Below are 23,613 nucleotides of genomic sequence, written 5' to 3'. Positions count from 1 at the left end.
TTGCTCCTTCTGCTCACTTCATTCCTCAAGTCCTGTTTCTCCCTTGTCTTTTTCCTGTGTTACATCATTTGAGTAGCAGTAAGGGAGCAGACAACTTTGGGAAAGTAGTAACTAGCAGTTTACATAAATGCCTGAAATGCAAACTTCTGAATTAGAAGGGTTGTACAGATACGTGTGGATGCAGAGGTATAGCATTAGGAGACAGGGCTACAGAACCTTGATCTGGAAGCTGTGTGTAAACAGGTATGAGCTAGGACATGCCATTAGCACAGTAGCAGTATAGCTCCATGTACTTACATTGTACTGGATTACAGAAAATAAACCCTGACACTGGAGCTTATCCTGTTTAACCTTCAGTATGTATGGTATGCTTCTTTTCCCATGTGTTTTTATTGAATAACTGTATGAAGCTGAACTTAGTGCTTTGGACTCTGCTGTGTCTCAGCATGGTATTCCTGTGTTTGTGTAGCCTGCTTTAACACCGTGTTGCTTATTTGCTCTGTGAATTTTTGCTCAATTAACATTGCTTGTAATGCACTTGGGAATCTTTTTTGGAGGGAGAAATAAAAAATTGGCTGAAGAGGTGGGTAGAAGAAACTACTAACTAGAAGGCTAGCAGTGTTGGTATGTCTCAGGCTTGGAATAGTTTGAGAAGAGTGTTAGTGTAACGTATTTGAGAGAGAACTATGACAGATATTGAAGAGGAGGATAGGAGTTCATTTTATGCAGTAGTAATACATAAAAAAGCAATGGATGTGCACATATTTCTGATTCTGAGCATATTTCTTGCCCCCCCCCCCCCCCCCCCCTAAGAAAAAGAAAGATTTCTTGAAGATAACTTTAACAATGTACAGTATTACAAGAAAAGTTGACTCTTTGGATAAAGATGGAAAAGAAAATACACTATAATAACTACTGCAAAGAAAGATGAATGAGACTTTATTTGGGAAAAGCTTTGAAAATGGATTGGGAGACATTATACAAGAAGCCACTTAGGCATTTGTGGATTGGTCTTTTCCGTACCTTTGAGGCTGCAGTTGGCATCTATTTTTTTCCCTGTTTACATTCCATGGTTTTCTATGTTCACATACTGGGTAAGCACGTTTAAGTATCTGAGATTGTTCACTTCCTTTTCCTTCTACTAATCAAACATTTTATTGCCATACCTGTTACAGATTTTCTTTTCTGATGCATAATTGTTTATTAATTTAACAGATATTGAAATACTATAATAATATGTTTCTGATTTTTAGATTTTATATTTTTTGAATATTTCTGATGAGCCTGTTCTGGGATATAATCCTCCAGCTACAATTACAACTTTTCACGTGCATCTGTGGAGTTGTGCTCTTGATTACAGGTAAATAAAATGCAACTGTATGTGACTTGGTGGCACTGCAGCTATACATTTATTCTTTAGGAATATTTGAGTTTGTGTATTGTAAAGAATATTTATTTAGGCTTGTTTGGAAAACAATATTTAACAGAAATCGCTTAAACTGTAAGAAATTTAAAGTAGGATAAGCACTTGCCTAGGCCTGGGAAGATCTGGTTAGCTAACCTGTAAGACTTTGCACTTCTGACTAGGTACAGAGTATTAATTTTTTTTTTTCCGATTTGTTGTTAGGCCCTTGTTTTTGCCAGTCAGATCTCTACTTACTGTTGAAACTTTCAGCATTTCCAGCAGTGTTGCAGTCGATAAATCCTCTTCTACTCTCAGGTATAATTTAAATGATTGTGAAACATGGAAGCTCCTGTAAAACTTGTAATACCTGTCTGCTTTTTTGAACTAGGAAGCATTTGTGTTGTGTAAAAGGTCATACTGTTTTACATCTTTTGAAATATACTTTGCTCATGTGTAATACTTTTATTAGCTTAAATACTTTTTTCTTTCAGTTGAATGGTTTTCTTAAACAACTAGCAATTCTGCAGTTTTTAATTAGGTTGAAAGATGTCCTGAAATGAAATTGTGTCTATTCTGTCAATTAGTAGCACCTTAAGATTTTTTAAAGATTTGTTATTTGGAGATAGGATATTAATTAAGGAAATATTTAGTGATTACTGAACATCTCTAATTTTTTAATTTTTTTTTTTCAACTTTAGTTGAATATTCATTCTGTTACAGCTATTCTGGTTTGAAACATCTATTAATTTGCTTGTTTCTAATGATAAAACCTTAGAAATGACCTTTGAAACAAATGTGTCTGTTGCTTTATTAAAGAGAAAAACGATGAAAAGGGAAGTAAGTGTTAATTCTGTTTGCCAAAAGCATTACTTTTTATTCTAGGAAAAATCAAATACTTATATTGAAATGCAAATAGAATGTAATTAGCAATGGCAAAAATATCTTGCAGTGCTTAATTACCAATGGATTTGGAAATTATGAAAGGTTAAAGTGAAGAGTTTAGGTTTAAGATATGCTAGATATATTTGTGGTTTTAATTTTTTTTTTATTTAACATGTTTATTTCATCTTTTTTAAAATCTTAGGATAATTTTAGATGAAGCTGCTTTGCATCTGTCTGACAAGTGCAACACTGTTACAGTGAACCTCCATAGAGGTAAGGATGTTTTAGATGTGACTAATGGGTCTCAGAGCCTCAAGAAACAAAATTACAGGCATATTCAGCACATATAAAGGTTGTTGAAGAAGAGGTCTGGGGACATAAGGAGCAGCAAATTGAATATGAATGAATAATGCAGGGTTGATGAAAATCTCGAGTGCTCTAGTTTGGATTTGTGGATGCAGAGGTATGTCAGAGAACAGCAACTTTCAAGTCCTTCGTTTCCTTGTTACAGTTCCATAATGGGTATTTGAAAAAAGCGTATTTTTCAAAATCTTGGATTGGCACAGAATGAAATCTTTATAGAAAAGATATCTTATTTTATGAGATAGATATTCTAAGTAGTTGAACATGAAAGGTGTTACGTCACAGGGCTAGGTTCTGAAAAGAATGATACCGACTGGTTTGCGCTCATTCATGTAACAACCTTTAAGGACTGAGGAACTTGAATCAATATTTAATAAATTAATTGGAGAAATAATAAAATCCTGTGCCCACAAATGTGTGTATTTAGCTTAAGTAAGAGATCTCTAGTGAAGGACAGAGTAAAGATATGCTTGTTATGTTTAAACAAGCAAGAGGGGAAATAACTTATTTTTGGTACTGAAAGATTAGTACCACGTGAAAGTGTCCTCTCTCTCACTTCAACTAAAAAACTGCTAGGATGCTTAGTCACCCAACTTCTGAGTGTCTCTGTTTCTCAAACTCACACAGATGGGATGAGGATAAATACCATAAAAGATTACACTGCATACAGATGGTGGCAGTGGGAGTGATACATTGGATTGAAAAGATTTGAGTTCTTGATTTGAGTAGCTGGAACTTAAACTCTGAAAGTAATCCTAATAAAAGAAGGAAAGGCAGTGACATAAAAGGTTTTGATAAAAAAGATCCCTTTTTATGCTCATGCTATTTCTAATGGTTTAATAATCAAAAATGTATAGTAAGGATGATATTTGTTATTAAGTCTTAATTTTTTTCTTTTAATTACTTGTCTTTCAGATTATGTTCGTGTTATGGATATGGGACTGTTGGAACTAACCATTACAGCAGTAAAGTCTGATTCTGATGGGGAAAGGGTAAGTATTTAATCACAAATAGAATAAAATGTAAAATCTCCATGATAGATTGTAATTTGAAAATGACTTCATTATGCTTAGAATCAAGAAAGGTTTGTCAGTTTACACGTGTGGTTTCTTTACAGTTTACATGTATTTTTTACAACTGTAAACACATTTCACATTTAAATTTAAAAATGTAAATTGTATACATATTTTACAAAGTTTACATGTATTTTTAAGTCCTTTTTGACTAGTTAAGTAAAATAATTTAAAACCAGCTGTGTATAGATGCTATTTTTATGGAACCATAGATTTAAGTGTGTTCTTATTTTTTCATTGTTGTTATCTAGACTAAACCACGTTTTGAGCTGCACTGTTCCAGTGATGTAATCCATATTCGTACCTGCTCTGATTCATGTGCTGCACTAATGAATCTCATACAGTATATTGCAAGTTATGGTGATTTACATCCACCTGCTAAAACAGAGATTAAACGTGGAGTTAGCAAGCCAAAAATGAAGGTATGAAATGGCAAGATAATATCAGCTTAACTTTATGCTTCCTGGTAATATGTTTTTAATTCTGATATCCCCTTTCTATTTTCAAAGAACATGAGATTTCCTGCAAAGAAATTAACAGATTACATCTGATTTAAAATATATTTGAGTAAAATTGCACCTTTTTTTCTGCTTTGGTCACTACTTAATATTTTAAAATATTTTGTGCTGTTTACCTATTGTACTTTAATTATATCTAAAGAAGGAATTTCCAGGACATGATGATCTAAATACCCTCTGATGATCTAAATGTCCTGAACCAGAATGTTCTAACGTACTTTATGAATCATGTAGCTCGGAGTTTCAGCTCACTTGATTATTTATAAAGTTAAGGTGCTGCTTCTTACAGTTTAAAGAGCTGTGTATCAAGCTGTTCTAGCAAAATCATATTCATCATGATATTGCAGTTGTCTTTAAGGCGTAACTATGTGTAGTTCCTCTCTTACAGGTAGAGACCTTCAGCCAGCCATCCTCCCATGGACCAGTCCTCGCTGAGTCAGAGCAACAGATTTTACGGGATTTGATGAGTGATGCAATGGAGGAAATTGAGACTCAACAGACTGCTTCTGCCATGAAGCCAGAATCTAATGGTAAGAATCCTCTGGAGGCATAAGTACATGTAAAGTACAACTTTTCCAGAAGGAAAGTGGGATTGAATGTTTTGTGTACGTAGAAGTGCTGCAACAAGAACGGGAGCGTATCTTTGATGTCTGAAGTCTGCACACTATCAGATTTTTGCTTTTAATAACAGTAATGCAAAAGTAATTTAAGATTCTAGTCAAATACACATTACTGAGATACTGAAACAGCAGGGAAGGAATATGACCTTGTGGGACTCTTGTCAGGACCCCAAATTCTCTAGGAGTTACTATGGGTGTAAGTTTATATGGCATACTGCAGTGTGGAGGAGTCAGGGACCTCTGTTCTGTATATGAAGGCAGTCCAGGAGGATGATACAGAAAGTACTTTCAGCTATGAGGAAATCTTTCACTTAGCAGCTAGAACAAAATAGATTATTTTATCACAGGATTATGGCTTCTGCATCATGGCTAAATTTAAATCCAGGTTTAAATTGGTGAAGTATTTTGTACTGCAAATAGAGAATTTCACTATTTCCATGATGTCAGGTGGTCTTGATGGTAACAAGTAACTAGTTATAATTATACTGTAATCACTTTCAGTTGTACAGTAGATTAATTTTTTAAAATTGGGTTTTATTTAAAGTAGGAATTGATTCAAGCAAATGCTCTTGATGTAATTGAAGTAACAAATTTTGGTTAACTATTAGGTTATTCATATTTTCCTATTTTATAAAGATTTTTACACTGAAGCATGTTTTTTCTTCACCTTCCTTCAACTCCCAGGAGTTATGGATGACAGATCTCAAACTCAGGAGCCATCTTGTTCAGATCTCTTCCTGTTTCCAGACGAAAGTGGAAATGTCTCACAGGATACAAGTCCCACTTACACTTCATTCACTCATCACCTGATAAATGAGGCCATGGGAGATGTTCCTGCAGAAAGTGATGATTTCTGCATTCTTTTTGCACCCAAAGTTGCTGTTGCTGTAAGAAGCTTTGAGAATTACTAAAAAAATCCATATATAAACTAAATTAGAGAAAAGCCTGTGTAAGACTTGGACAAATTAGACTTTATAGCTTTTGGGGATTGCTTAGTGATATTTTTAGCAGAAAAATATTTCTGTTTGAAAGGACTTCATGCATTGTTACTGTTAGGAATTAAAGTCTTTTCAAATATATAATGGCTTTTCTATACCTCATAAGTAGGTAATTATTCTCTGATCTGAATATTACTTTAAACTGTCCATTTAAATTGTCCGTTTTCCTACATTTTAGTCATGTTTTATTATTGCCATTTTGACTTAGAATAATGGCATAGTTAGAAGAAGTTTTTAAGTAAAATACAGCATTTATGAAAACAGCGGCTTTGCACACCTTTTCTCATAGTCTTAAGCTTTCAGTGCTTTTATGGGCATAAGATCCTTGCCAAACCTCAGAGAAAAGCTTGTGTGTCACTACACTGCTGTCTCCACTGCAGTAAAATTTAGGAAACGATACTCAAACTCTTTGAAAACAGCTTGTGTCCATGTTTTTCATTGTATCTCTGGTTGTATTAGTCTTAACAGACAGAAATGGTTCTGGATCTCTGATTAAAAGCTGTATTTGTCCAGTTATCTTTGAGCTTGTTTCTTTCCAAAAGTGCTAATACGGTAGCCTGGGCTCTTCTGTGTTTTTTTTCTTTGTTTTCAACTCTTGCTTACAGTTTGGATGAGGAATTTTAAAATTTTTTTAACTACTTCTCAGCTTCTAGTTTATTTTTATGTCCTTTTGTATTTTAAGTTGCTTTGTAAGTATAATTCCTAAACCAAGCGTGTGTTGTATAAGCTTTAGAAGACAGCACAGAATATTTTTTTTTTCATAGGAAAGAATTAAACATCTCAGTAAAGAAAGGAGATTTCACCTTCTCAATGCTGTATACTTTTTTTTTTTTCAATTAGGAAAAAGAGGAAGAGCCAGTAATAAAAATAATGGTTGATGATGCAATTATCATAAAGGAAAATCATTTCAGCCAACCTATGAAAAAAACAGATACAAGCAAAGCTCCCCTTCATTTTCCTGTTCCTCTGGTACGCTATGTTGTAAAGGAAATCTCTCTTATTTGGCATCTTTATGGTGGAAGGGATTTTGGGACTGCACCACCAACATCTCCAGCTAAAAGTTTCATGTAAGTGTTTGATGTAATTCTGTAGATCAGAAAATTTAAGAATACTTAATTTTCCTTTGATTTGAGGTTAATCTCACTATTCAATCTCAAGTCTCCCTTGACTGCTTCTTTACTCCCTCATCACAAGGAATCAATCATAGAACGGTTTGGGTCAGAAGGGACCTTTAAGATCATCTAGAATATTCTTACACAGTTTATCTCCGCACACAGAATGTATTTTTCCTTTGTTTTAACCTGGACAAGCTGGGTTTGTTTTTGGTGGGTTTGGGGGGATGTAGGAGTGGGTTCACTTTTAGGGATTATATTAGAAGTTAAATTTTCCTGAAAAGATTGGGGTTTAAGGAGCATAAGAGACTATCGCTATGGTAGCTGGTGTCTGGTTTTCAGGATGTCCTGTAAGCTAAAGAATAATACTATCACAGACGAAATTAAGGAAATACTTTAGGAATGTTAATTTGGTCAGAAGCCTATGCCTAGCTTTCTGCTTAAGTGTGCATTACTTAACCAAATACTTTTTGTTCTACAGTAACGTGACTTCCAGTACTTTTTGGTACGTTCTAGTATTTTTCTCTTGTAACCATTACAATACTACTAAGTTATATCCAGTGAAATATACATGCTTTTAGTGTTACATTAACATCGAGATAAATTTAATCTGTGAAAGTGTTTTTTTGGTTTGTTTTGTTTTGTTATTTCCCCAGAAGTCCCCATAGTTCTCCTTCTCATACACCAACGAGGCATGGACGGAGTACAGCATGTGGGGGAAGAGGAAGAAACCCAGACTTCCTAATGGAAATACAGTTAAGCAAGGTAAATGACGGAAAACGGCTTCAGCCATGACTGTCTATGTGTGAATATCTTTACATATTATATCTGTTTGATAACAGCTCTCCATTAGAGTTTGGTAGGATTTCTTCCATTACTGTCTACATCAAAGCAATTGCTTTGAAGGCGATGAATTTATAATTTGTTTAACAAATGTTCTGTTTTGTTTACTTGCTGAATAAACATATTTGTAAAGATGAAAGATACGGTAATATTCTTAAAGTTTGTACTTATAACCATGTTTTACAACTACTGTTCTGTTTTTCTGTCTTCAGTTTAGTCTGAATTGATATATCTATTATGAAATTAAATGTTCTAGCAAAATAACTGGGATGTAGATTTGCTGAGACACTCAGTGTATCAGTTGATGATAACTGGATATTAAATATCATCTAGTTATATGGCAATATCATTCCTGTATTTCCCCTAACATATTTAGCACCTTTCAGGCATAGGTATGTTACTGCTGGTTTTAAGCCTATGTTTAGCTTTAACATAGAAACTAGATGCTTGATTCTGGCACTGTGAAGAATACTGGCAAGGAGTTAACTTTATTTTAAAAAGGTTTTGTTATTGATCCATTTAATATGAAATATGGTTTTCTCAAACATTTCTGTAAACATGAAGGGTACTGCCTAAAACTAAATGCTTCTTACAGTCTACATATGTTTCTAGAGCTCATCTCATTAGCACTTCAAACTTGCCAGAAATGCTTGATACTTATTTTAGCCTTTCCTAGAAAAACCATGACATAGCGATAAAAATGAAAGCATTTAATATTCCACATGGAAAACTTCATATGTAGATTTATAGCAATCTCTCTTAATTTGCAGATACCTAACGAGTTGGTGTTAGTATTGAGGCATAGTTTTGTTTTTTTTTTTTTTTTCCCCCTGCTTGTACCCTTAACTTGCTACAAGGCTTAATAACAATAATAATGTTTAAACAAGAAGTTAAGGAGAAGAGTGTCAAAAACGTAAAGTTTTTGAGCAATGTTTATGATAGACATCTATCATAAGACAGATGATAGACATTATCTTCAACACTTAAAATGTTCATTATATCATGTATACGTATCTTGAGTATAGGGCGCTTTTACGGTGTTTCTTAACATACTATTATGTGGCCAGCAGAGGCCACTGTTCTGCTCGCTATGTGTGCTCTGCTTCATTACAGTGCAGGCAAGCATGCTGGGGAGGTTATTTAGTCAGGAAATGATTTTTAGGTAAACACAGTTTTTTGGAAATAAGAACTACATCAAGAGATAAGGAAAATGAGAGATTTCAGAATTCTTTAGAATTTCAGAGAGGTTATGGATTAGAATTTATATTAAGTGAGTAAAGAAAAGAAAACTGAGTTTGGAAGAATACTCTTGAGAAGTCTCTTGGTAGGGAAGAAACCTTACTTTCCTAAGCATAGAAGGTGCAGGATTCAAGAACTGCAAGGTTGCCCACTACAGACTGCAACTGTTATGTAAGAAAGAGGGCAGGATTGAGAGGAAGAAGCAGACTTGATATCAGAATGAAATGCAAAACTTGTTCTTTGTCTCACTGACTCTATTTTGGCTCTGATTTGCATCCTAACATATGAACATGTCATGACTAGGAATTGGAAGATTTCTACTGCTAGATGTGCAAAAATCTGAATAGTTTTCAGAAATCCTAATATTATTCCTGTAAATTTATAATAGTAGACAGTTTGTAAAGTTCTTGTGTGAGGTGTTTTTTTTGTATTGATATTCTATTGTTAAAGGTTGTTTTTCACTGATGCTGATTTATTCTGGTTTTCTTACCTTTTTAAAAGGTGAAATTCCAGCATGAGGTATACCCTCCAGGTGGTGCAGAAGGTGAATCCAGTCTGTTGGAGCAGCCAGTGTCACGGCAGGTTTTTATTGTTCAAGACCTGGAGATTAGAGATCGCTTAGCTACATCACAGATGAATAAATTTCTCTATCTCTACTGCAGTAAGGAGATGCCCAGAAAAGCGCATTCAAACATGGTACAGTTATGGAATGTGTTAAGTCATTATAATTATAGTGGTTGGGCTATCATTGAGGATTGTATACATTTCTTAATCTTATAGAAGAAGGAACATAAGGTCAGGTAGCACAGATGTAATATAACTTGTTGGTAGTTATTTGCTTGGCTACTTGTGGATATTAAAACTAAAGGTTTGAATATTAGTATATCAGGTATTAATGTTTTTGAGATTCTGTCAGTATAAAAACAGTAGATGTGCAGGACTACTTGGTAGCTTTCACATTTTGGTTTTGAACAAACATCTGTGTGAGTATGATTAGAATTTTCACTATACATTCAGAATTGTAGTTTTATGATATACTCTAGTCTTACTGATTCTGTAAAGGCTTTATGAATTTGTTTTTTTTTTTTTATTTTAATTGTCTTTCATAGCATCTATAGTAAGTTATTTATTCAATACTAGCTTTGTAATAGGTAAGTGGAATCAGATTAGTACAGAGGTTTTGCAGTAAATGTTCTTCCTAGCTAGTGTTCTGAGATTTAATAATTGTAAATATTACTACTTTTATTTCTGTTGCTTTTCTTCAGTTAACAGTTAAAGCATTACATGTCCGTCCAGAGTCTGGCAGATCCCCCCAGGAATGTTGTTTACGGGTTTCACTAATGCCGCTTCGCCTCAACATTGACCAGGTTGGTTGTGCCAATGCAAAAAAAAAAAAAAAAAAAAAATTATTTAATGATACTGGGTTTTTCTATGAGAGGCTTGTAACTATCATACTCGTTTTATGGGGTTTTCTTGATTTGATACCTTTTTTATTTATGATCATTCACATACCTTTGGATCTCTGCTACACTGTTTATGACCATGTTAGAACTTGCCTTCTTCTGTAGCTGTTACAGAGTAGCCTTTTTTTAATTTAAAAACTAAGAATATCTATAGACCTGGTCATTTACTCAGTTGAACCAGTTTACCTTCCAAGACTTCTGATGATCTCAAATATTTTGAAATAATGGCTTTTTAAAAGCATATACTTATTCTTGAATGGTTTTGCTTTGCTTGTGCATGAAGTGGCTTTGGTGTTTTTAATTGAAAAAGGTTAATCATCATTCAGAAGCTGTTCACAACATTTTATTCAAGGGCACTTAACACTTGAGGACTGCTTCTATATTCTAAAGGCTATAAACTGCAGTGGCATGAAGAACAGAAATGGGAGAAATTGTTTTACTTTCTTTAGCAAGCCTTCGTACAAAGTATTTTTCATATACTCAAGAAACAGTTGGGGCTTTTTGCTACACCAGCAAGGAAGCTAATATGTTTGTGCATTCAAATTTAAAGTGGAGTTATTACTCTTTAAGGCCTTTCTTGCTTAATATATCATCTGCAGAGAGATGTATTGTTGTGGTTTTGGTTTTTTTCTCCCAAGAGCACAATTAGGAGTTGTATACCTACCTTCTGTTTCCCTCGACACATTGGAGACCAGGTTTTCATTTTTCTGTTAGAGAAATTGAACTCTGTATAGTTTGTAGTAACTTCATACGGAAAATTGCATGGAAATACTTCCCATCTAGTGAGGAAATACATTTCCTCATGATTACTTTCCTAAGTCTTTTATTTTTTTGTTCCATAAAAAAAAAAAATAAAAAAATCACCTTTTACAGCTTCTGCAAAATTAACCACAGCTTTCTTGGAAGCATAGGGCTGCATGCAGTCATGTTAGAAATTCATGTTATTACTGCTTAAGCTGTCTGCTTAGCAGTTAGAAGAAAAAAATAAATCTAGATGTCATTAGGATGAACAAGGCACAAATGTGATGTATCTATCAAGAAGAGAAAATGGGATGTAATAACTTCAAGACATTAACAACACATTAATAGCAGAGATATAAATGACTTTTAATGAAGCATTGCCAGGATCTAATCTGGAATAATTTGTGTGACATTGGCACTATTAGAGATGAATATAAACTATAGTGAATACCCTTTTATTGAAAATTAGAGAAAGGTTTAGAATCATTAAAACACTTGGGTTCTGGAACAGTTTCCAAAATGAGAGTATAGATGATGAAAACAGCCCTAGAGTTTTAAGATGAAGATAGATAGATTATGAAATCATATTATATGTAATGGGGCAATGACCAAGAGGGTCTTTCTGGTTTCTGTTTTAGATTTCTATGTGGCTTCTGCATGTGTTAAAAGTATCACTAAGAAGAAATGTGTTTTGATTCATATCCTTATGGAAATAAAGAGCTGGAATGGCAGATAACATGTTTTAGAAAAATACCCAATTCTTTTTTTAACCTGATGTGTTTTATTTTTGACATTAGGATGCCTTGTTTTTCCTGAAGGATTTTTTCACTAGCCTCTCTACAGAAGTAGAACTCTTAGTTGCTCCAGATCCTGAAGGTATACTTTTGAAAAACCTAATATGAAAGTGCTTCTTCTTTCTCCTTTAATGTGTGTACATGTCTATAAATATGCATATGAATCTCATGTGAGTAAAAGAATTTACATTAGTCACCAAACCCCAGTATTAATAACTCATTTGTTAGAACACAGAAACTTCGGGTATTTTAGTTGTATATTTTATAAATGCCAGTAAAGTTCTTCAACACCTGAGATCTCCATTGTATAAAAGGTTTCACCAAAATTAGAGCATGTTAAATAAGAACTTTACTAAGAAAAAAATGAAGACTATTTATATAGTATTAGGAGTTATTAGTTAAAACAAATATATTATTTAATATCTCCTGCATAAAAGACTGTCTAATAGCTTGAAGTTGTTTAACCCCTAGAGAAAGGAACAGAATTCAAGATGATAAATAAGCAGTACAATGTATGCATATGGTTAAAACAGTGCTTCTGAACAACTGCACCATCTGATGCAAAAAACAGTATATATTGAAAAACATATTTCCTCTGTTAGCTGTATTTGTGAGTTTGTTAGCAGTTATATTGTACATATTTCTGGTGAGACGTTATACTGAGATGCATACGTAATGAAGTACTCTGCAATACTACCATTAAAACTAGATTATTTATGTTAAACCCTGAACTTAAGCTTCTTGTAATAATTTCTATTGATAACTAAGTTACTATCTTACTAAGAGAATCTAAATACTGTCCTGCTAGTAATTCCTATTAATAAGCATTAGAGCTTACTAAGGACACAGTAATTGTATAAGCAATATCTTTTTGTTATCTCTGTGAAAAATGAGTCTGTTTACTGTGTATAACTTCTTATCTTAGTTAAAAAGTCTCCTGGTACCGAAGTTACGTGTAGTTTGCCCAGGCATGTCAGCAGCCTTAAGGACCCAAGTCCAGTAATTTCTTTCTCATCACACAAGCAAGCAAATGAAAATGGTAGCATTGATTCTATGGATGTGGTTAATGGAGATGATCATCATTTCTCACAAGAAGTGACATCATACAGTGATCAGCCAGTATTTTTCAGGTAAACTTTTGTTACAAAATTTCCAGTGACAACAGCTGTTTTGAATGTTTTAAAGTGTGATGAAGCGCTATTCAGACCTTATGACAAAGTGATTTTTTTGTTACTGACTAATTGTGGAAATCAAATATATTTTTTCTATCATGGGAAGGTAACTAACGATTTTTTTAAATTTTTGCACACTACTCTGCACAAGAAAATAAAGCCATGCCATGTACAGAGTCATTAATGAGATGTTTTACAAATAAAAAGAGCAGTCTTTGTACTCTTATGTCTAACAAATATAACCAGAGATGAGAGTATATAAAGGAAAAGGATGTCATGGAGAGGTGCGAGATTAAAATATCACAAGAGAAACTCTGATGTAGTTCTGTCTTGGAAGAATTGCAGCTTGTTACACGGAAGGGGTTTTTTGTACGTTCAGATCATAAGTGCCTCTAACAGATGTGTGCTTTGGTTAGCAGTGCAGAGCCAAATTATGAGAGTGACTGTGGTTCTGTTTCATCATATACATCACCAACAGTATTTTTTAATAAGTTCCAACTGCAACACTAAATTTTGCCCACAGAACCATCATTAGCCATAATTTATTTTTTTTTTCTTTTTGTAACTGAAGTTCATGCTGTGAAGAGTTGAGAGAAGATGTTCACCTGCAGGTTTAGTAGCACTTTTGCAAGACTGTTAAATTTATTATAAATGTTAACCTCGAATAGGTGTTAGTAAACAAAGAAAAGCTGAATTTGTCACTGTATTCTGTACACTTATTCTGAAGTACTAACATGAACCAGAGGATTTATAGTTTACAGAAAAGGGTATGGCATCCTATTCCAGGAGGGTGGGAAACCATGAGTTTCTTTTTGGAAGGATAATTTTATTTCCTTTTTATGTTTCTCACTGTAAAATTTCCTTTGTATATCCCAGAGAATTTCGCTTTACATCAGAAGTTCCAATACGGCTTGATTACCATGGCAAACATGTATCAATGGATCAGGTTTGTTTACAATGCTGATGCCGTACAATAAAGAATTCATGTTGTTTGTCTTGGGTGGTTTTCCCCCTTTGAGACAGGGTATACTTTTATGCTCCCTACACATTACTGATGTGGTCTTGAGAAATGTAGAACAATTTTTTTTCCTTTTTTTCCTTTTTTTTTTTTTTTTTTTTAGTTTTAGTAGAGCTCAACCTTGTTTCACTCTTAATTTGAAAACTAGAGTTTGAAACTAGAGTTTTCAGGTATGATTAACTTGGAATGAGACTTGAAATTCACATTTATGAACTCAGTGACTGTCTGGAAATCTTTCTGCTCTGCTGTGGTGCCCCTCAAAGGATGATACCACTATCTGATTCCAGAATTGTGCATTTTTTCTCCCTCATTAATGCCAGAATAAAGTATTGTCATTTTTTCTCTCCTTGTTTCCTTCCCATGCAGTCTAATAATGTGTGGGCTTCAGTGGCAATGACAAAATCTAATGCAGGTTAAAAAAATGCTTGTAGTTCTTCTTAAAATAAGTATTACATTTTTAATATTTATCATACTGAGTTTACAGAGCAGACCTCAAAAAGATCCTGTCTGCACAACTAGATTTGGACTCTCACAGCAAATCAGTAAGAAAATATAGACAAATACAAGCAACAACTTCTTGAATTTACACTGCTACCAAAGAAATCAAAACATGAAATAGTAACCTTAGAATGCCTGGAACACACTAATGCCAGACATATGTTTGTATCTTAATATTTCTGAAGAAGCCCTCTTGTCCAGATGTTTTTCTTAGAGCAGCTGGTTAAGCCAGATTCCATCTTTTGCAAGGTTTCATGTAACATAATTCATAGCACTGTAATGAGTAATATACGGGAGACTGGAGGAGAACCAGTTTAGACAGAAATACCTGCAGTAAGAGTTGAGGTGATTTAAATTGTTTCTCATCTGCAGATTCTACAGGATGAGTAAACTTGTGATAACAAAATATTTTACTTACAGGGTACACTAGCTGGGATTCTTATTGGGCTTGCTCAGTTAAACTGCTCAGAATTAAAGCTGAAGAGACTTTGTTACAGACATGGGTAAGTTTACTGAATTGTAAATAAACATTGGTATTCCAGATTGAACAAGTTTATGGTGAATAACTGAATGTAGCAAGCAAAAAGCAAATTCTCTGATAAGATGGACTTCTAAAGTCCAAGACACTTTTTGGCTTTACAAATATTTCTTGGTTCTAGTTTTTGTCAAATGTATAGCGTTCAAGAAGAATATCTATTTTTGGGACAGTATTTAGTATATGTGCTAGTCTTGGCACTAAATTGTTTTAGTTGTATGTTTACCTCCTATTGAACTGGATGTGATTATGCAGTCTTGAACTTTTTTGTTTTATGAAGCACATACATGTGAAATGCTTGGGTTAGCCAACAGCTACCATTGTTTACTTCAATTAATAATGCATTTCTTATTTAAGAATTGTATGGTTTAAAAAAAATAATAATTATATTTACTTTAGTTTATTAGGTGTGGATAAATTGTTCTCCTATGCCATCAGTGAGTGGCTTAATGATATAAAGAAAAACCAGCTACCAGGAATTTTGGGAGGAGTAGGGCCTATGCATTCACTGGTGCAGTTAGGTAAGTTAATTCTTATTTCTATTCAGACGTACATGGCAGTTCTTTTAAAGAAACAAAACTCAGACAAAAAATCCCTACAAACAGTGAGGACGCTTTTTTTTCCCCTTTCTCTCAAGACATTCTGCTTATCTAAGAGAACTTTCTAACTGTGGTGTTCTGTCTCATATTTAGTTCAAGGTCTGAAAGATTTGGTGTGGTTGCCAATAGAGCAGTACCGGAAGGATGGCCGTATTGTAAGAGGCTTTCAAAGAGGAGCAGCTTCTTTTGGTACTTCCACTGCAATGGCAGCACTGGAGCTAACAAACAGAATGGTTCAGACTATACAGGTATAGTGTGTTACTTCTGGAGTTAGACATAAAATGAGAAGTGTTGCTAGTTAAGTGCTCTATATTAAGCTAATAATGCTATATACTTAAGGTTGGGAGCATGTCTTTAAAAAAAAGCAGCTGTATAAACAGGAAAGCTGAGGCTGGGCAAAGCTTGCAGCAGTCTGTGAGGTGAGAACTATGGCATCAAATGCAATGATTAAAAACCTGTTAAAATATTGCCGAATTCCTAAGCTATTACATGTTTCTTAATGTCTTTAATATATTACAATGTACAGTTTAATACTAAAATACTCAGCTGCACTAAAAAATCACTGATATTGAGAAAGATGAGTTCTTTGCACATGTGTATTTTCCAGTGAGATATTCTTAACTTTCTTAATGTCAGCTTATCTGTCCTTATTTAAGAATAAACCAACCAAACAAAAAAGAATGCCTCAAAACCAATGCTAATTGTGTTGATGCACATGAAGTCTATAAAGCTTTCTGGATTTAAGCCTAAAGTGATCTTGAACTGAAGTGTTAATAAATTTATGTTCCTTAATGTAAAATACATAATGAAAATATGATTTTACCACCTGCTTTTGCAAAAACTGTGTATGTGCCTAATATTGAACATATTTAGTAAAAAAACCAGTGGTATTATTCACGAGTAGAATTATTTGTATGCTTATGTGCTTGTAAGAAAAACATACTATTGATCAAATGTTTCAGTTTCTATCTTGAGCATTTTGTACGGTTGCCTTCTAAGGAATGGCATTTAGGGGGGAAAAAAAGCCCTACCAAAACCTACAACATTTTGTTCTTTCATTATGGAACTTCATGTATAGTAACAGCTGCACCTATTCAAGAAGTTCTTGTACAAAACCTTAATCTGATGTAAATGAGTGTTAGTTGTGGAATTAGAATTCTTTTATTTTGATTATGTCAGCCTGTTAGAAGTTTAAATTTGTGATTGGATGCTGTAAGACTTCTTACATACTTTGCATTTACTCCTGATCTTCAGGCAGCTGCAGAAACTGCATATGACATGGTGTCACCAGGGCCTACTTTTATTGAAGCAAAAAAGATCAAACGATTCTCTCGGCATCGTTTAGCTCATCAGCCAGTAGACCTACGGGAAGGTGTAGCCAAAGCATACAGTGTAGTAAAAGAGGTGAGTGCGAAAGCAATTGTCATTAACCAAACTTAAGAATTATTTCCTAAGACGGCAAATAAAATAGCAGATGTTAGTTTAAGCTGACCAAATGAAGAAGGGGGTTTAAGTTTTGAGCAAGACTGTCTTCATCAGTAATCTTAAACCAACAGAAACACTGCATGGAAAAAAATCAGAGAAGCAGAAGTAAACTAAGATGATGTGCAGATAAGTGTGAATAGGACTTCAGTGTTCTACAGTTGTGAGGGTTTAGAGTTATTCTGAGACATGTAAACCTGATTTACTGCCTTGCATTGGCTGTCCTTCCCATCCCCCCACCCCCAGTTACTCTTAATTCTGAGGTTGTTATGAGTTTAAGCATAATACTGGATTTAAAACAAGGGAAGGCTCTCTTTACTATGACAGTGTATTAATAATTAGAATACTGACCTATTTTTATTTTACTTTTTGTTTTGTACTTTCAGTTAGTTGCACGTGATATTGTCTCTAGGAAGTCAGGTCTCAGGTGGGGAGCTTTCAGTGAATTCTGTCACATTTGAATAGCTTTCAGTACCCCACAGCTTCCCTTACGAACAGGAAGTGCCACCAGAAGTTCTATGAAATATTTTCATCTGTAAATTCATAATAGTGTTATTTTAAGCCTCATTAGAAGAACTGAATCATATTTGTATCAATGTAGTCTACTACAGTTATACAAATCACAAAGATGACAAATGCTGAGCAGTTGAAGTTTCCCTTAAAATTAGGAGAGGTTGCTTTTTTAGTGTAACTAATTTTTGTTAATTTCTCAAAGGGGATTACGGACACAGCCCAAACTATCTATGAGACTGCTGCTCGTGAGCATGAAAACAGAGGAGTAACTGGAGCAGTAGGAGGAGTCCTTCGCCAAATTCCACCAACTGTGGTGAAACCTTTCATTGTTGCAACAGAGGCAACCTCAAATGTTCTAGGTGGAATGAGAAACCAGATCAGGCCAGATGTGCGTCAAGAAGAGTCTCAGAAGTGGCGCCTTGGGGAGGATTGAGATTATAAATCTGGCTCAGCAGACAAGTAGCAAGGCTGGAAATGCAGAAGATTGTCCCGTTGGCAGCTTTAGATGGAGCTCACTTTGTCTTGTCATGCTCATCTCAGGAACAAATGAGATTTTCAACTATTATTAGCAAAACATCCAACCAAAAATATTTATAAAGTGAAAAGCAAATTGGTACTTGCTTATACTGTGTGTTACCAATACATTTGGTAGATAGTGCCAAACATAGTGAAGCATGCGCTGCCAACTCAGAGACGTGCTTGCTCTATTTCATTTACCATATTTTTCTTGGTAGGTTTAACATCTGAAGCAGTAATCTGTATTGTGAAACTAAGTATGCTTAAAAAAACTAAGTATACTCTAAAGAAGTTTTCTGAGCATAGTCAAAGAACTGTCTCCAATAAAGGACTCCGTAGATGCTCTTCACTGACTGAAGGATAAAAGCTTTCATTTTGGACATGAGACATGAAGGCTATGTAATATGGAAGCAGATATGATAATATTGTTTAGTGGTCATAAGCATCGCTTTCAGCGTGGCAGTCCCAGCAAGGGCAAGCTTGATAACCATTCAGCATTTAGATTCAGTGTTGATACATCTATGAACAGGATTTGTTCCTAAATATTAAATACCTACTTTTGTGGGTCTTTGAAGAACCTGAATGTTGCAGAACTGTTCTGTTGTGTTGCACTTTAAAGGATATGGCCTGTATATTGTGCTTTTTTTATAGTGTGAATAAAATGTAATGTGCATTATCCTTTATGTGGTTTAGAAGCTTACACAAATTATTGAAAAGAGCATCATTTAATGATGATCCTACAGAAAAGTGTCTTAAATTTATTTAAACTACTCATATGTAAAAATACTTTTGTCTTCTGTTACACTAATTACAGTGATAAAAATAACTATTCTTCAGGAAAACAGCAGTTATATATTATTGTGGCCAACAGTTCTTTGTAAGAATGAGAACTCAAAGTAAAAACAAATTATTTCATAATTTCATAGTTAAAATTCTGTATAGACTTTATTATAATAATTGCTTTTATTTAAAGTTCATATTGTTGCAAAGTTGCTGCTCTCACAAGATATTTTTAATTTAAATTGTGCATCGTCAGTTATTTGACTGAGTATTTATCACTTACTTTGAACTGGGGATGGGTGAGATGATTTAAAAAAGACAGCAAAACTTCAAAAATCAAAGTTGGTACTGACATTATTTACAGTGTAAGGGTGGCCATGGTCTCCCCAGAGCTTATTAAGCAACTGACATTGCACCATTTCTGGGCAGTTAAAAGGCTTGGCACTAGTTGTGCAAGAATAAACCTTTTTCTTAGTATTAGCAGAAACTGGAGGGTAAAAAGTAAAGATTATTCTGAATAGAAAAATACTTCTTTTGAATTTCAGCAACTTAACACTTTGAATGACTAGGCAGAACATAAGTTTGCCAGAGTCCTGTGCCTGTCATAAGTGGAAATCCTTCAAATATGCTATGTGGAAAATCTCCACTGAAAGAGGGACTCCAGATGCTATTGATCAGATGTCAGTCTCTAAGGGTGATGAGAAAGTAGTTTCCCTCTCTTTTATTTAATATTTGCCACTAGCAAAAACTTTGCTAATGGGCCTTACTGGACAAATACGAGTGTATTAAGGAAAATAATTACTGCTTGTTCATCCTGATACTATACTAGTTATTCCTGAACACCAAAGAATCTGGCTGGAGGGTAAATGATTTGAAAATGTCCCCTCTGCTGGGAAGACTGCAGTCTGCTTGATTATTTTTCATAAAGCAGAATGCCAGTTACAAACACATTCTTGCATTGGGTGACAGGTGGTATTACAAAGTTTTGGTTTTATTCACTGGAATCATCTATTTTGTGGTATGCTTTGAAGACCTAGTTATTTCAGTTAAACGACTTGCTGTAAGCAGGAGGTCAAATGAGGAGGACAAATACCTGCAGATTTAATGACATGAAATATTATCTGATGTAAAATACTTGCTGCAGTTCACACTTCTGTCTAGTAATTAGAGACCTCTGCTTTAGTGAGAGCTTAAAGCTTGAGCGTTTTGCACAGGAATGAGTTCCATGTTTGCAATTTGGCACCTCCTGAATGCCGTCTCAAGAAGTGGTGATGAGTCAATGCAAGTAAGTAGCAATGCTTCATTTTCAGTTGCAATTACCATACTGTGTCATTTTGGTGGGTCCATTTAATTGGAGTATACTGTAATAGTACAAATTACATTCTTTTTGACATTGCTGGAAAGGAGCAGTGGCATTTCAATGTTCATTTAATTTTCAATTTTGTCATGATCTGATTGTACTGCAATGCAATTAGAATATATTTTTATATGAGGGCATGCTGTCAAGGTAAAACATTTTTATAGTATCTCATTGTCAGCAATACAGATTGTACAAATTTATTAAACTTCACTTTTCACTATGTAAACCCTTGCATTTACTGCTTGCACTTTATTGAACCTTTTCAGTGAAATTGATTTAAATTTTTTTCAACATTTTATTTTTACAAGCAGTTTATTAATTCTTTGATGTATATTCTGCACTGCTTTTTGAGTTGTAACATAATCTTGCAGTGTTTGAATTGTTTAGAAAAAAAAAAAACCCACAACAGAACTCACCGAACTAGTCTTCACATTTGGACCTTGTTTTCAAAATGTGTCTTGTATGGAGCAGCTTCTGCTTTATCAAGAGGTATATATCAAGTATGAGAAGGGGTTCATCAGATGCTCTGATCAATACTGTAAGAGTTTTCAAGCACTCTAAAAAAAAAAAAAAAAAAAAGTACACAAAATGAGATTTGACTGGACATATTTCCTGGAAATGGAAGCCTATTGAATACATTACTGTATTCTTTGTTAACACATGGAGATTTGCAACAATACTGTTGTACTTGAATTTTCCACTAAAATCAGTTGCTACAGATAGTAGCACTTTTCATATTTGTAGTGAGTATAAAGTGGCACAGTCCATGCTTGATGTTCAAATTCCCTAATGTTGAACTGACTAACAACTACTGCTGCTACTACTACTATTACTTAGTCCGATACTGTCCTGATAGAACTGTCATACTGGGTCTTCTTAAGCATCCTGGCACTTCAAGTAATAAATACATTGATTAGTGTCTGGGAAGTACCTGAAAAAAGGCAGACATCTTTTGAAAAAAGAAAAGTCATGCTTCAGAAGAATCTTAGCAGTGACTGAGAGCAACAAATCACATCCATGCAAAGGCAGCTTCCATTTTCTTTCCAATATCTGTTGACAGTTGCTAAACAGTGCAGCTTTTTAGCAAGGCAGTACACCCTGTGCATATTTGCCTAATAAGTGTTAGGTTAGTCACCAGGGAGTTCATATGTTCTTAAGTGATGTGACTGGTTTTATTTTCTCATTAAGTGGTTGATTGTGAACATCCATTGCTTGCTTTCATTTACAGTTGCTTAACTGAGTTGCCAAGAATTGCTTCTTAATAAACCAAAAAGCTATTAAATGGTGATGAACAAGAAACTGTTACTAAACATGATACATATACCTTCAAATGTGATACTGATTTCACTTCAAATACTGAAATGTATGCATTTTGTAAAACAGTGAAATCCAAGAATCTGTTTAGAGTAGTTAAATACTTCTTAATCTTTTAAATATCCTAAATCTCACAGCATTATAGGCATTGTCAGAAAAAGTGTGGGTGTGTATGTCAGTTTGGACCCCTAGTGTGTACAGTTCTCTCAGTCTCCAGGCCTCATGATTTAAGCTTCTGACAACTGTTTTAAGTTGCTCTACATGCTGTGAATCTTGTTTACAATTAAAAAGTTAGATACCACAAATTAAGTACATAAATACAAATCATGCATTTGTACAGGATTTCTTAACAGGGAGCTCAGAAACTGCAGTTTGTCTATATGTTTGTGTATATTTTTTACATTTTTGCATTTATAGTAGTTTTGTGGTATTGTTTGTATATAGTTTGCTAGTGTAAAGAATATACTCTCATGAAATAGATACCACTGTTGAAGGGAATTGACTATTTCAACTTGAGTTATTTTGCTTAAAGTTTTTGTCCCCTCAGTATGTGTCTCAGAATTATTTTTGATCATAATTTATATGGCACCAAAAGTGTATATTTTAGCTTATTAAAATGCTGAAAGGCCTGAGTACAAATAGGTTGTCCTGTTAAATATGTTTAATGAAAAAAAAAATTTGTAACAATACATAAATAAATATCTTAATTTGTTCCTTGAGTTGGTTTTCTCTACCTATGAATATAACTAATATTTAAAACAGTCTCCCAGAATAGCAGTTAACTCTTAAAGATTTTTACCTACCTGCTATACAGCTGTACCTCAAAAATTTTAAAAAGTTTTATACTGAAAAAAAATTTTTAAATTGCTCAGAGGTCAAAATCTAGGAAATAAATTAACCTGGCTGATGAAACTTTAACCCATATCTGTTGTCCATCAACAAAGCGCTCTGTGTGATCACGTCATGTGCTTCTGCTTCCCATAGGCTCATGGCCACATGTAGTTACTAAGGATGTATTTCTTACCTCCACAGTCGGTGGAGATTTTAAAGCTTTATTGGCTTCCAAACCCTGTGAAGAACACAGAATAATTAATTCTTTTCAGGTTGGTTGTATGATGCCCACTTCACAGGTATTTGCAAGCATCTGAAAAGATGCCTGCTCTTAGAAGGCTGAGTACTGGGTAGTATTAAATACTGTGGTAGTGCCAGATCCCTGAATAATGAGACCCGGGACAGGTGTAAATAATATTCTACTGTATTGTAATGTTCTTATAGCTTAAGGAAAAAAAGAAAAAAGGAACTGGATGACTGAGTAACCATTTAAGAAGGAAGCTGACTCCCACCATGTGCATGCAGTTCCTTCTCTCCCTTTCTAAAGAAAGACCTTGTGGATTAACTTCGAATTATTTGGTTTTTATTATTTGAAAGCTCTTAATTTTTTTTTCTTTATTTAAGGAATTTCTGTATGAGCAGAATGAGTGAGGGTTTTTTTCCTTTGCAAGCAAGGTGGACAAGTTTCTTCTCAACTCTTCTAAACATTACTCATAGAAGGGATCAAAGATATTTGAACAAATGTGCTGAGGTGAAATGTGGACCACAGAGGGTAAATGAGGTACAGCTTAGAATTACTCACTGATCATCCCAGAAAAGTATGAGAAAAATAGAGGAATTTATTTCCCTTATTCCACATGCTTTCTTTCATAGATCAAAAATTATAAAGATGCAAACTTCTCTGGTTTGCAGTCTGTGCTTCCCTGGATTTCTGAGTTATCTGT

At 34.2% G+C, this 23,613-nt stretch overlaps 1 protein-coding gene across 3 annotated transcripts in view; it reads left to right on the top strand.

The window, feature by feature from the left end:
* Positions 1 to 22,557, top strand: part of ATG2B (autophagy related 2B) — a 48,618-nt gene extending 26,061 nt beyond the window's left edge. For 2 of the 3 annotated variants that reach the window (XM_074908612.1, XM_074908611.1), the window contains exons 24-42: positions 1,254 to 1,360; positions 1,628 to 1,720; positions 2,490 to 2,560; positions 3,566 to 3,642; positions 3,975 to 4,145; positions 4,630 to 4,771; positions 5,546 to 5,748; positions 6,700 to 6,926; positions 7,628 to 7,736; positions 9,555 to 9,749; positions 10,319 to 10,420; positions 12,055 to 12,133; positions 12,977 to 13,181; positions 14,100 to 14,169; positions 15,160 to 15,242; positions 15,674 to 15,795; positions 15,967 to 16,121; positions 17,128 to 17,277; positions 18,071 to 22,557. In XM_074908612.1, coding sequence (XP_074764713.1) covers positions 1,254 to 1,360; positions 1,628 to 1,720; positions 2,490 to 2,560; positions 3,566 to 3,642; positions 3,975 to 4,145; positions 4,630 to 4,771; positions 5,546 to 5,748; positions 6,700 to 6,926; positions 7,628 to 7,736; positions 9,555 to 9,749; positions 10,319 to 10,420; positions 12,055 to 12,133; positions 12,977 to 13,181; positions 14,100 to 14,169; positions 15,160 to 15,242; positions 15,674 to 15,795; positions 15,967 to 16,121; positions 17,128 to 17,277; positions 18,071 to 18,301 — 2,592 coding nt within the window. In that variant the 3' untranslated portion in view covers positions 18,302 to 22,557. Of the gene's footprint in view, positions 1 to 1,253; positions 1,361 to 1,627; positions 1,721 to 2,489; positions 2,561 to 3,565; positions 3,643 to 3,974; positions 4,146 to 4,629; positions 4,772 to 5,545; positions 5,749 to 6,699; positions 6,927 to 7,627; positions 7,737 to 9,554; positions 9,750 to 10,318; positions 10,421 to 12,054; positions 12,134 to 12,976; positions 13,182 to 14,099; positions 14,170 to 15,159; positions 15,243 to 15,673; positions 15,796 to 15,966; positions 16,122 to 17,127; positions 17,278 to 18,070 lie in introns of those variants that run through there. The other variant, XM_074908613.1, reaches the window with a different exon arrangement.
* Positions 22,558 to 23,613: the final 1,056 nt, after the last annotated feature.

This window comes from Athene noctua, chromosome 6 (genome assembly GCF_965140245.1).
Source record: "Athene noctua chromosome 6, bAthNoc1.hap1.1, whole genome shotgun sequence".
Taxonomy (NCBI): domain Eukaryota; kingdom Metazoa; phylum Chordata; class Aves; order Strigiformes; family Strigidae; genus Athene; species Athene noctua.
The sequence above is the reverse complement of the archived record's forward strand: the minus strand, read 5'-3'. Positions and strand labels throughout refer to the sequence as shown.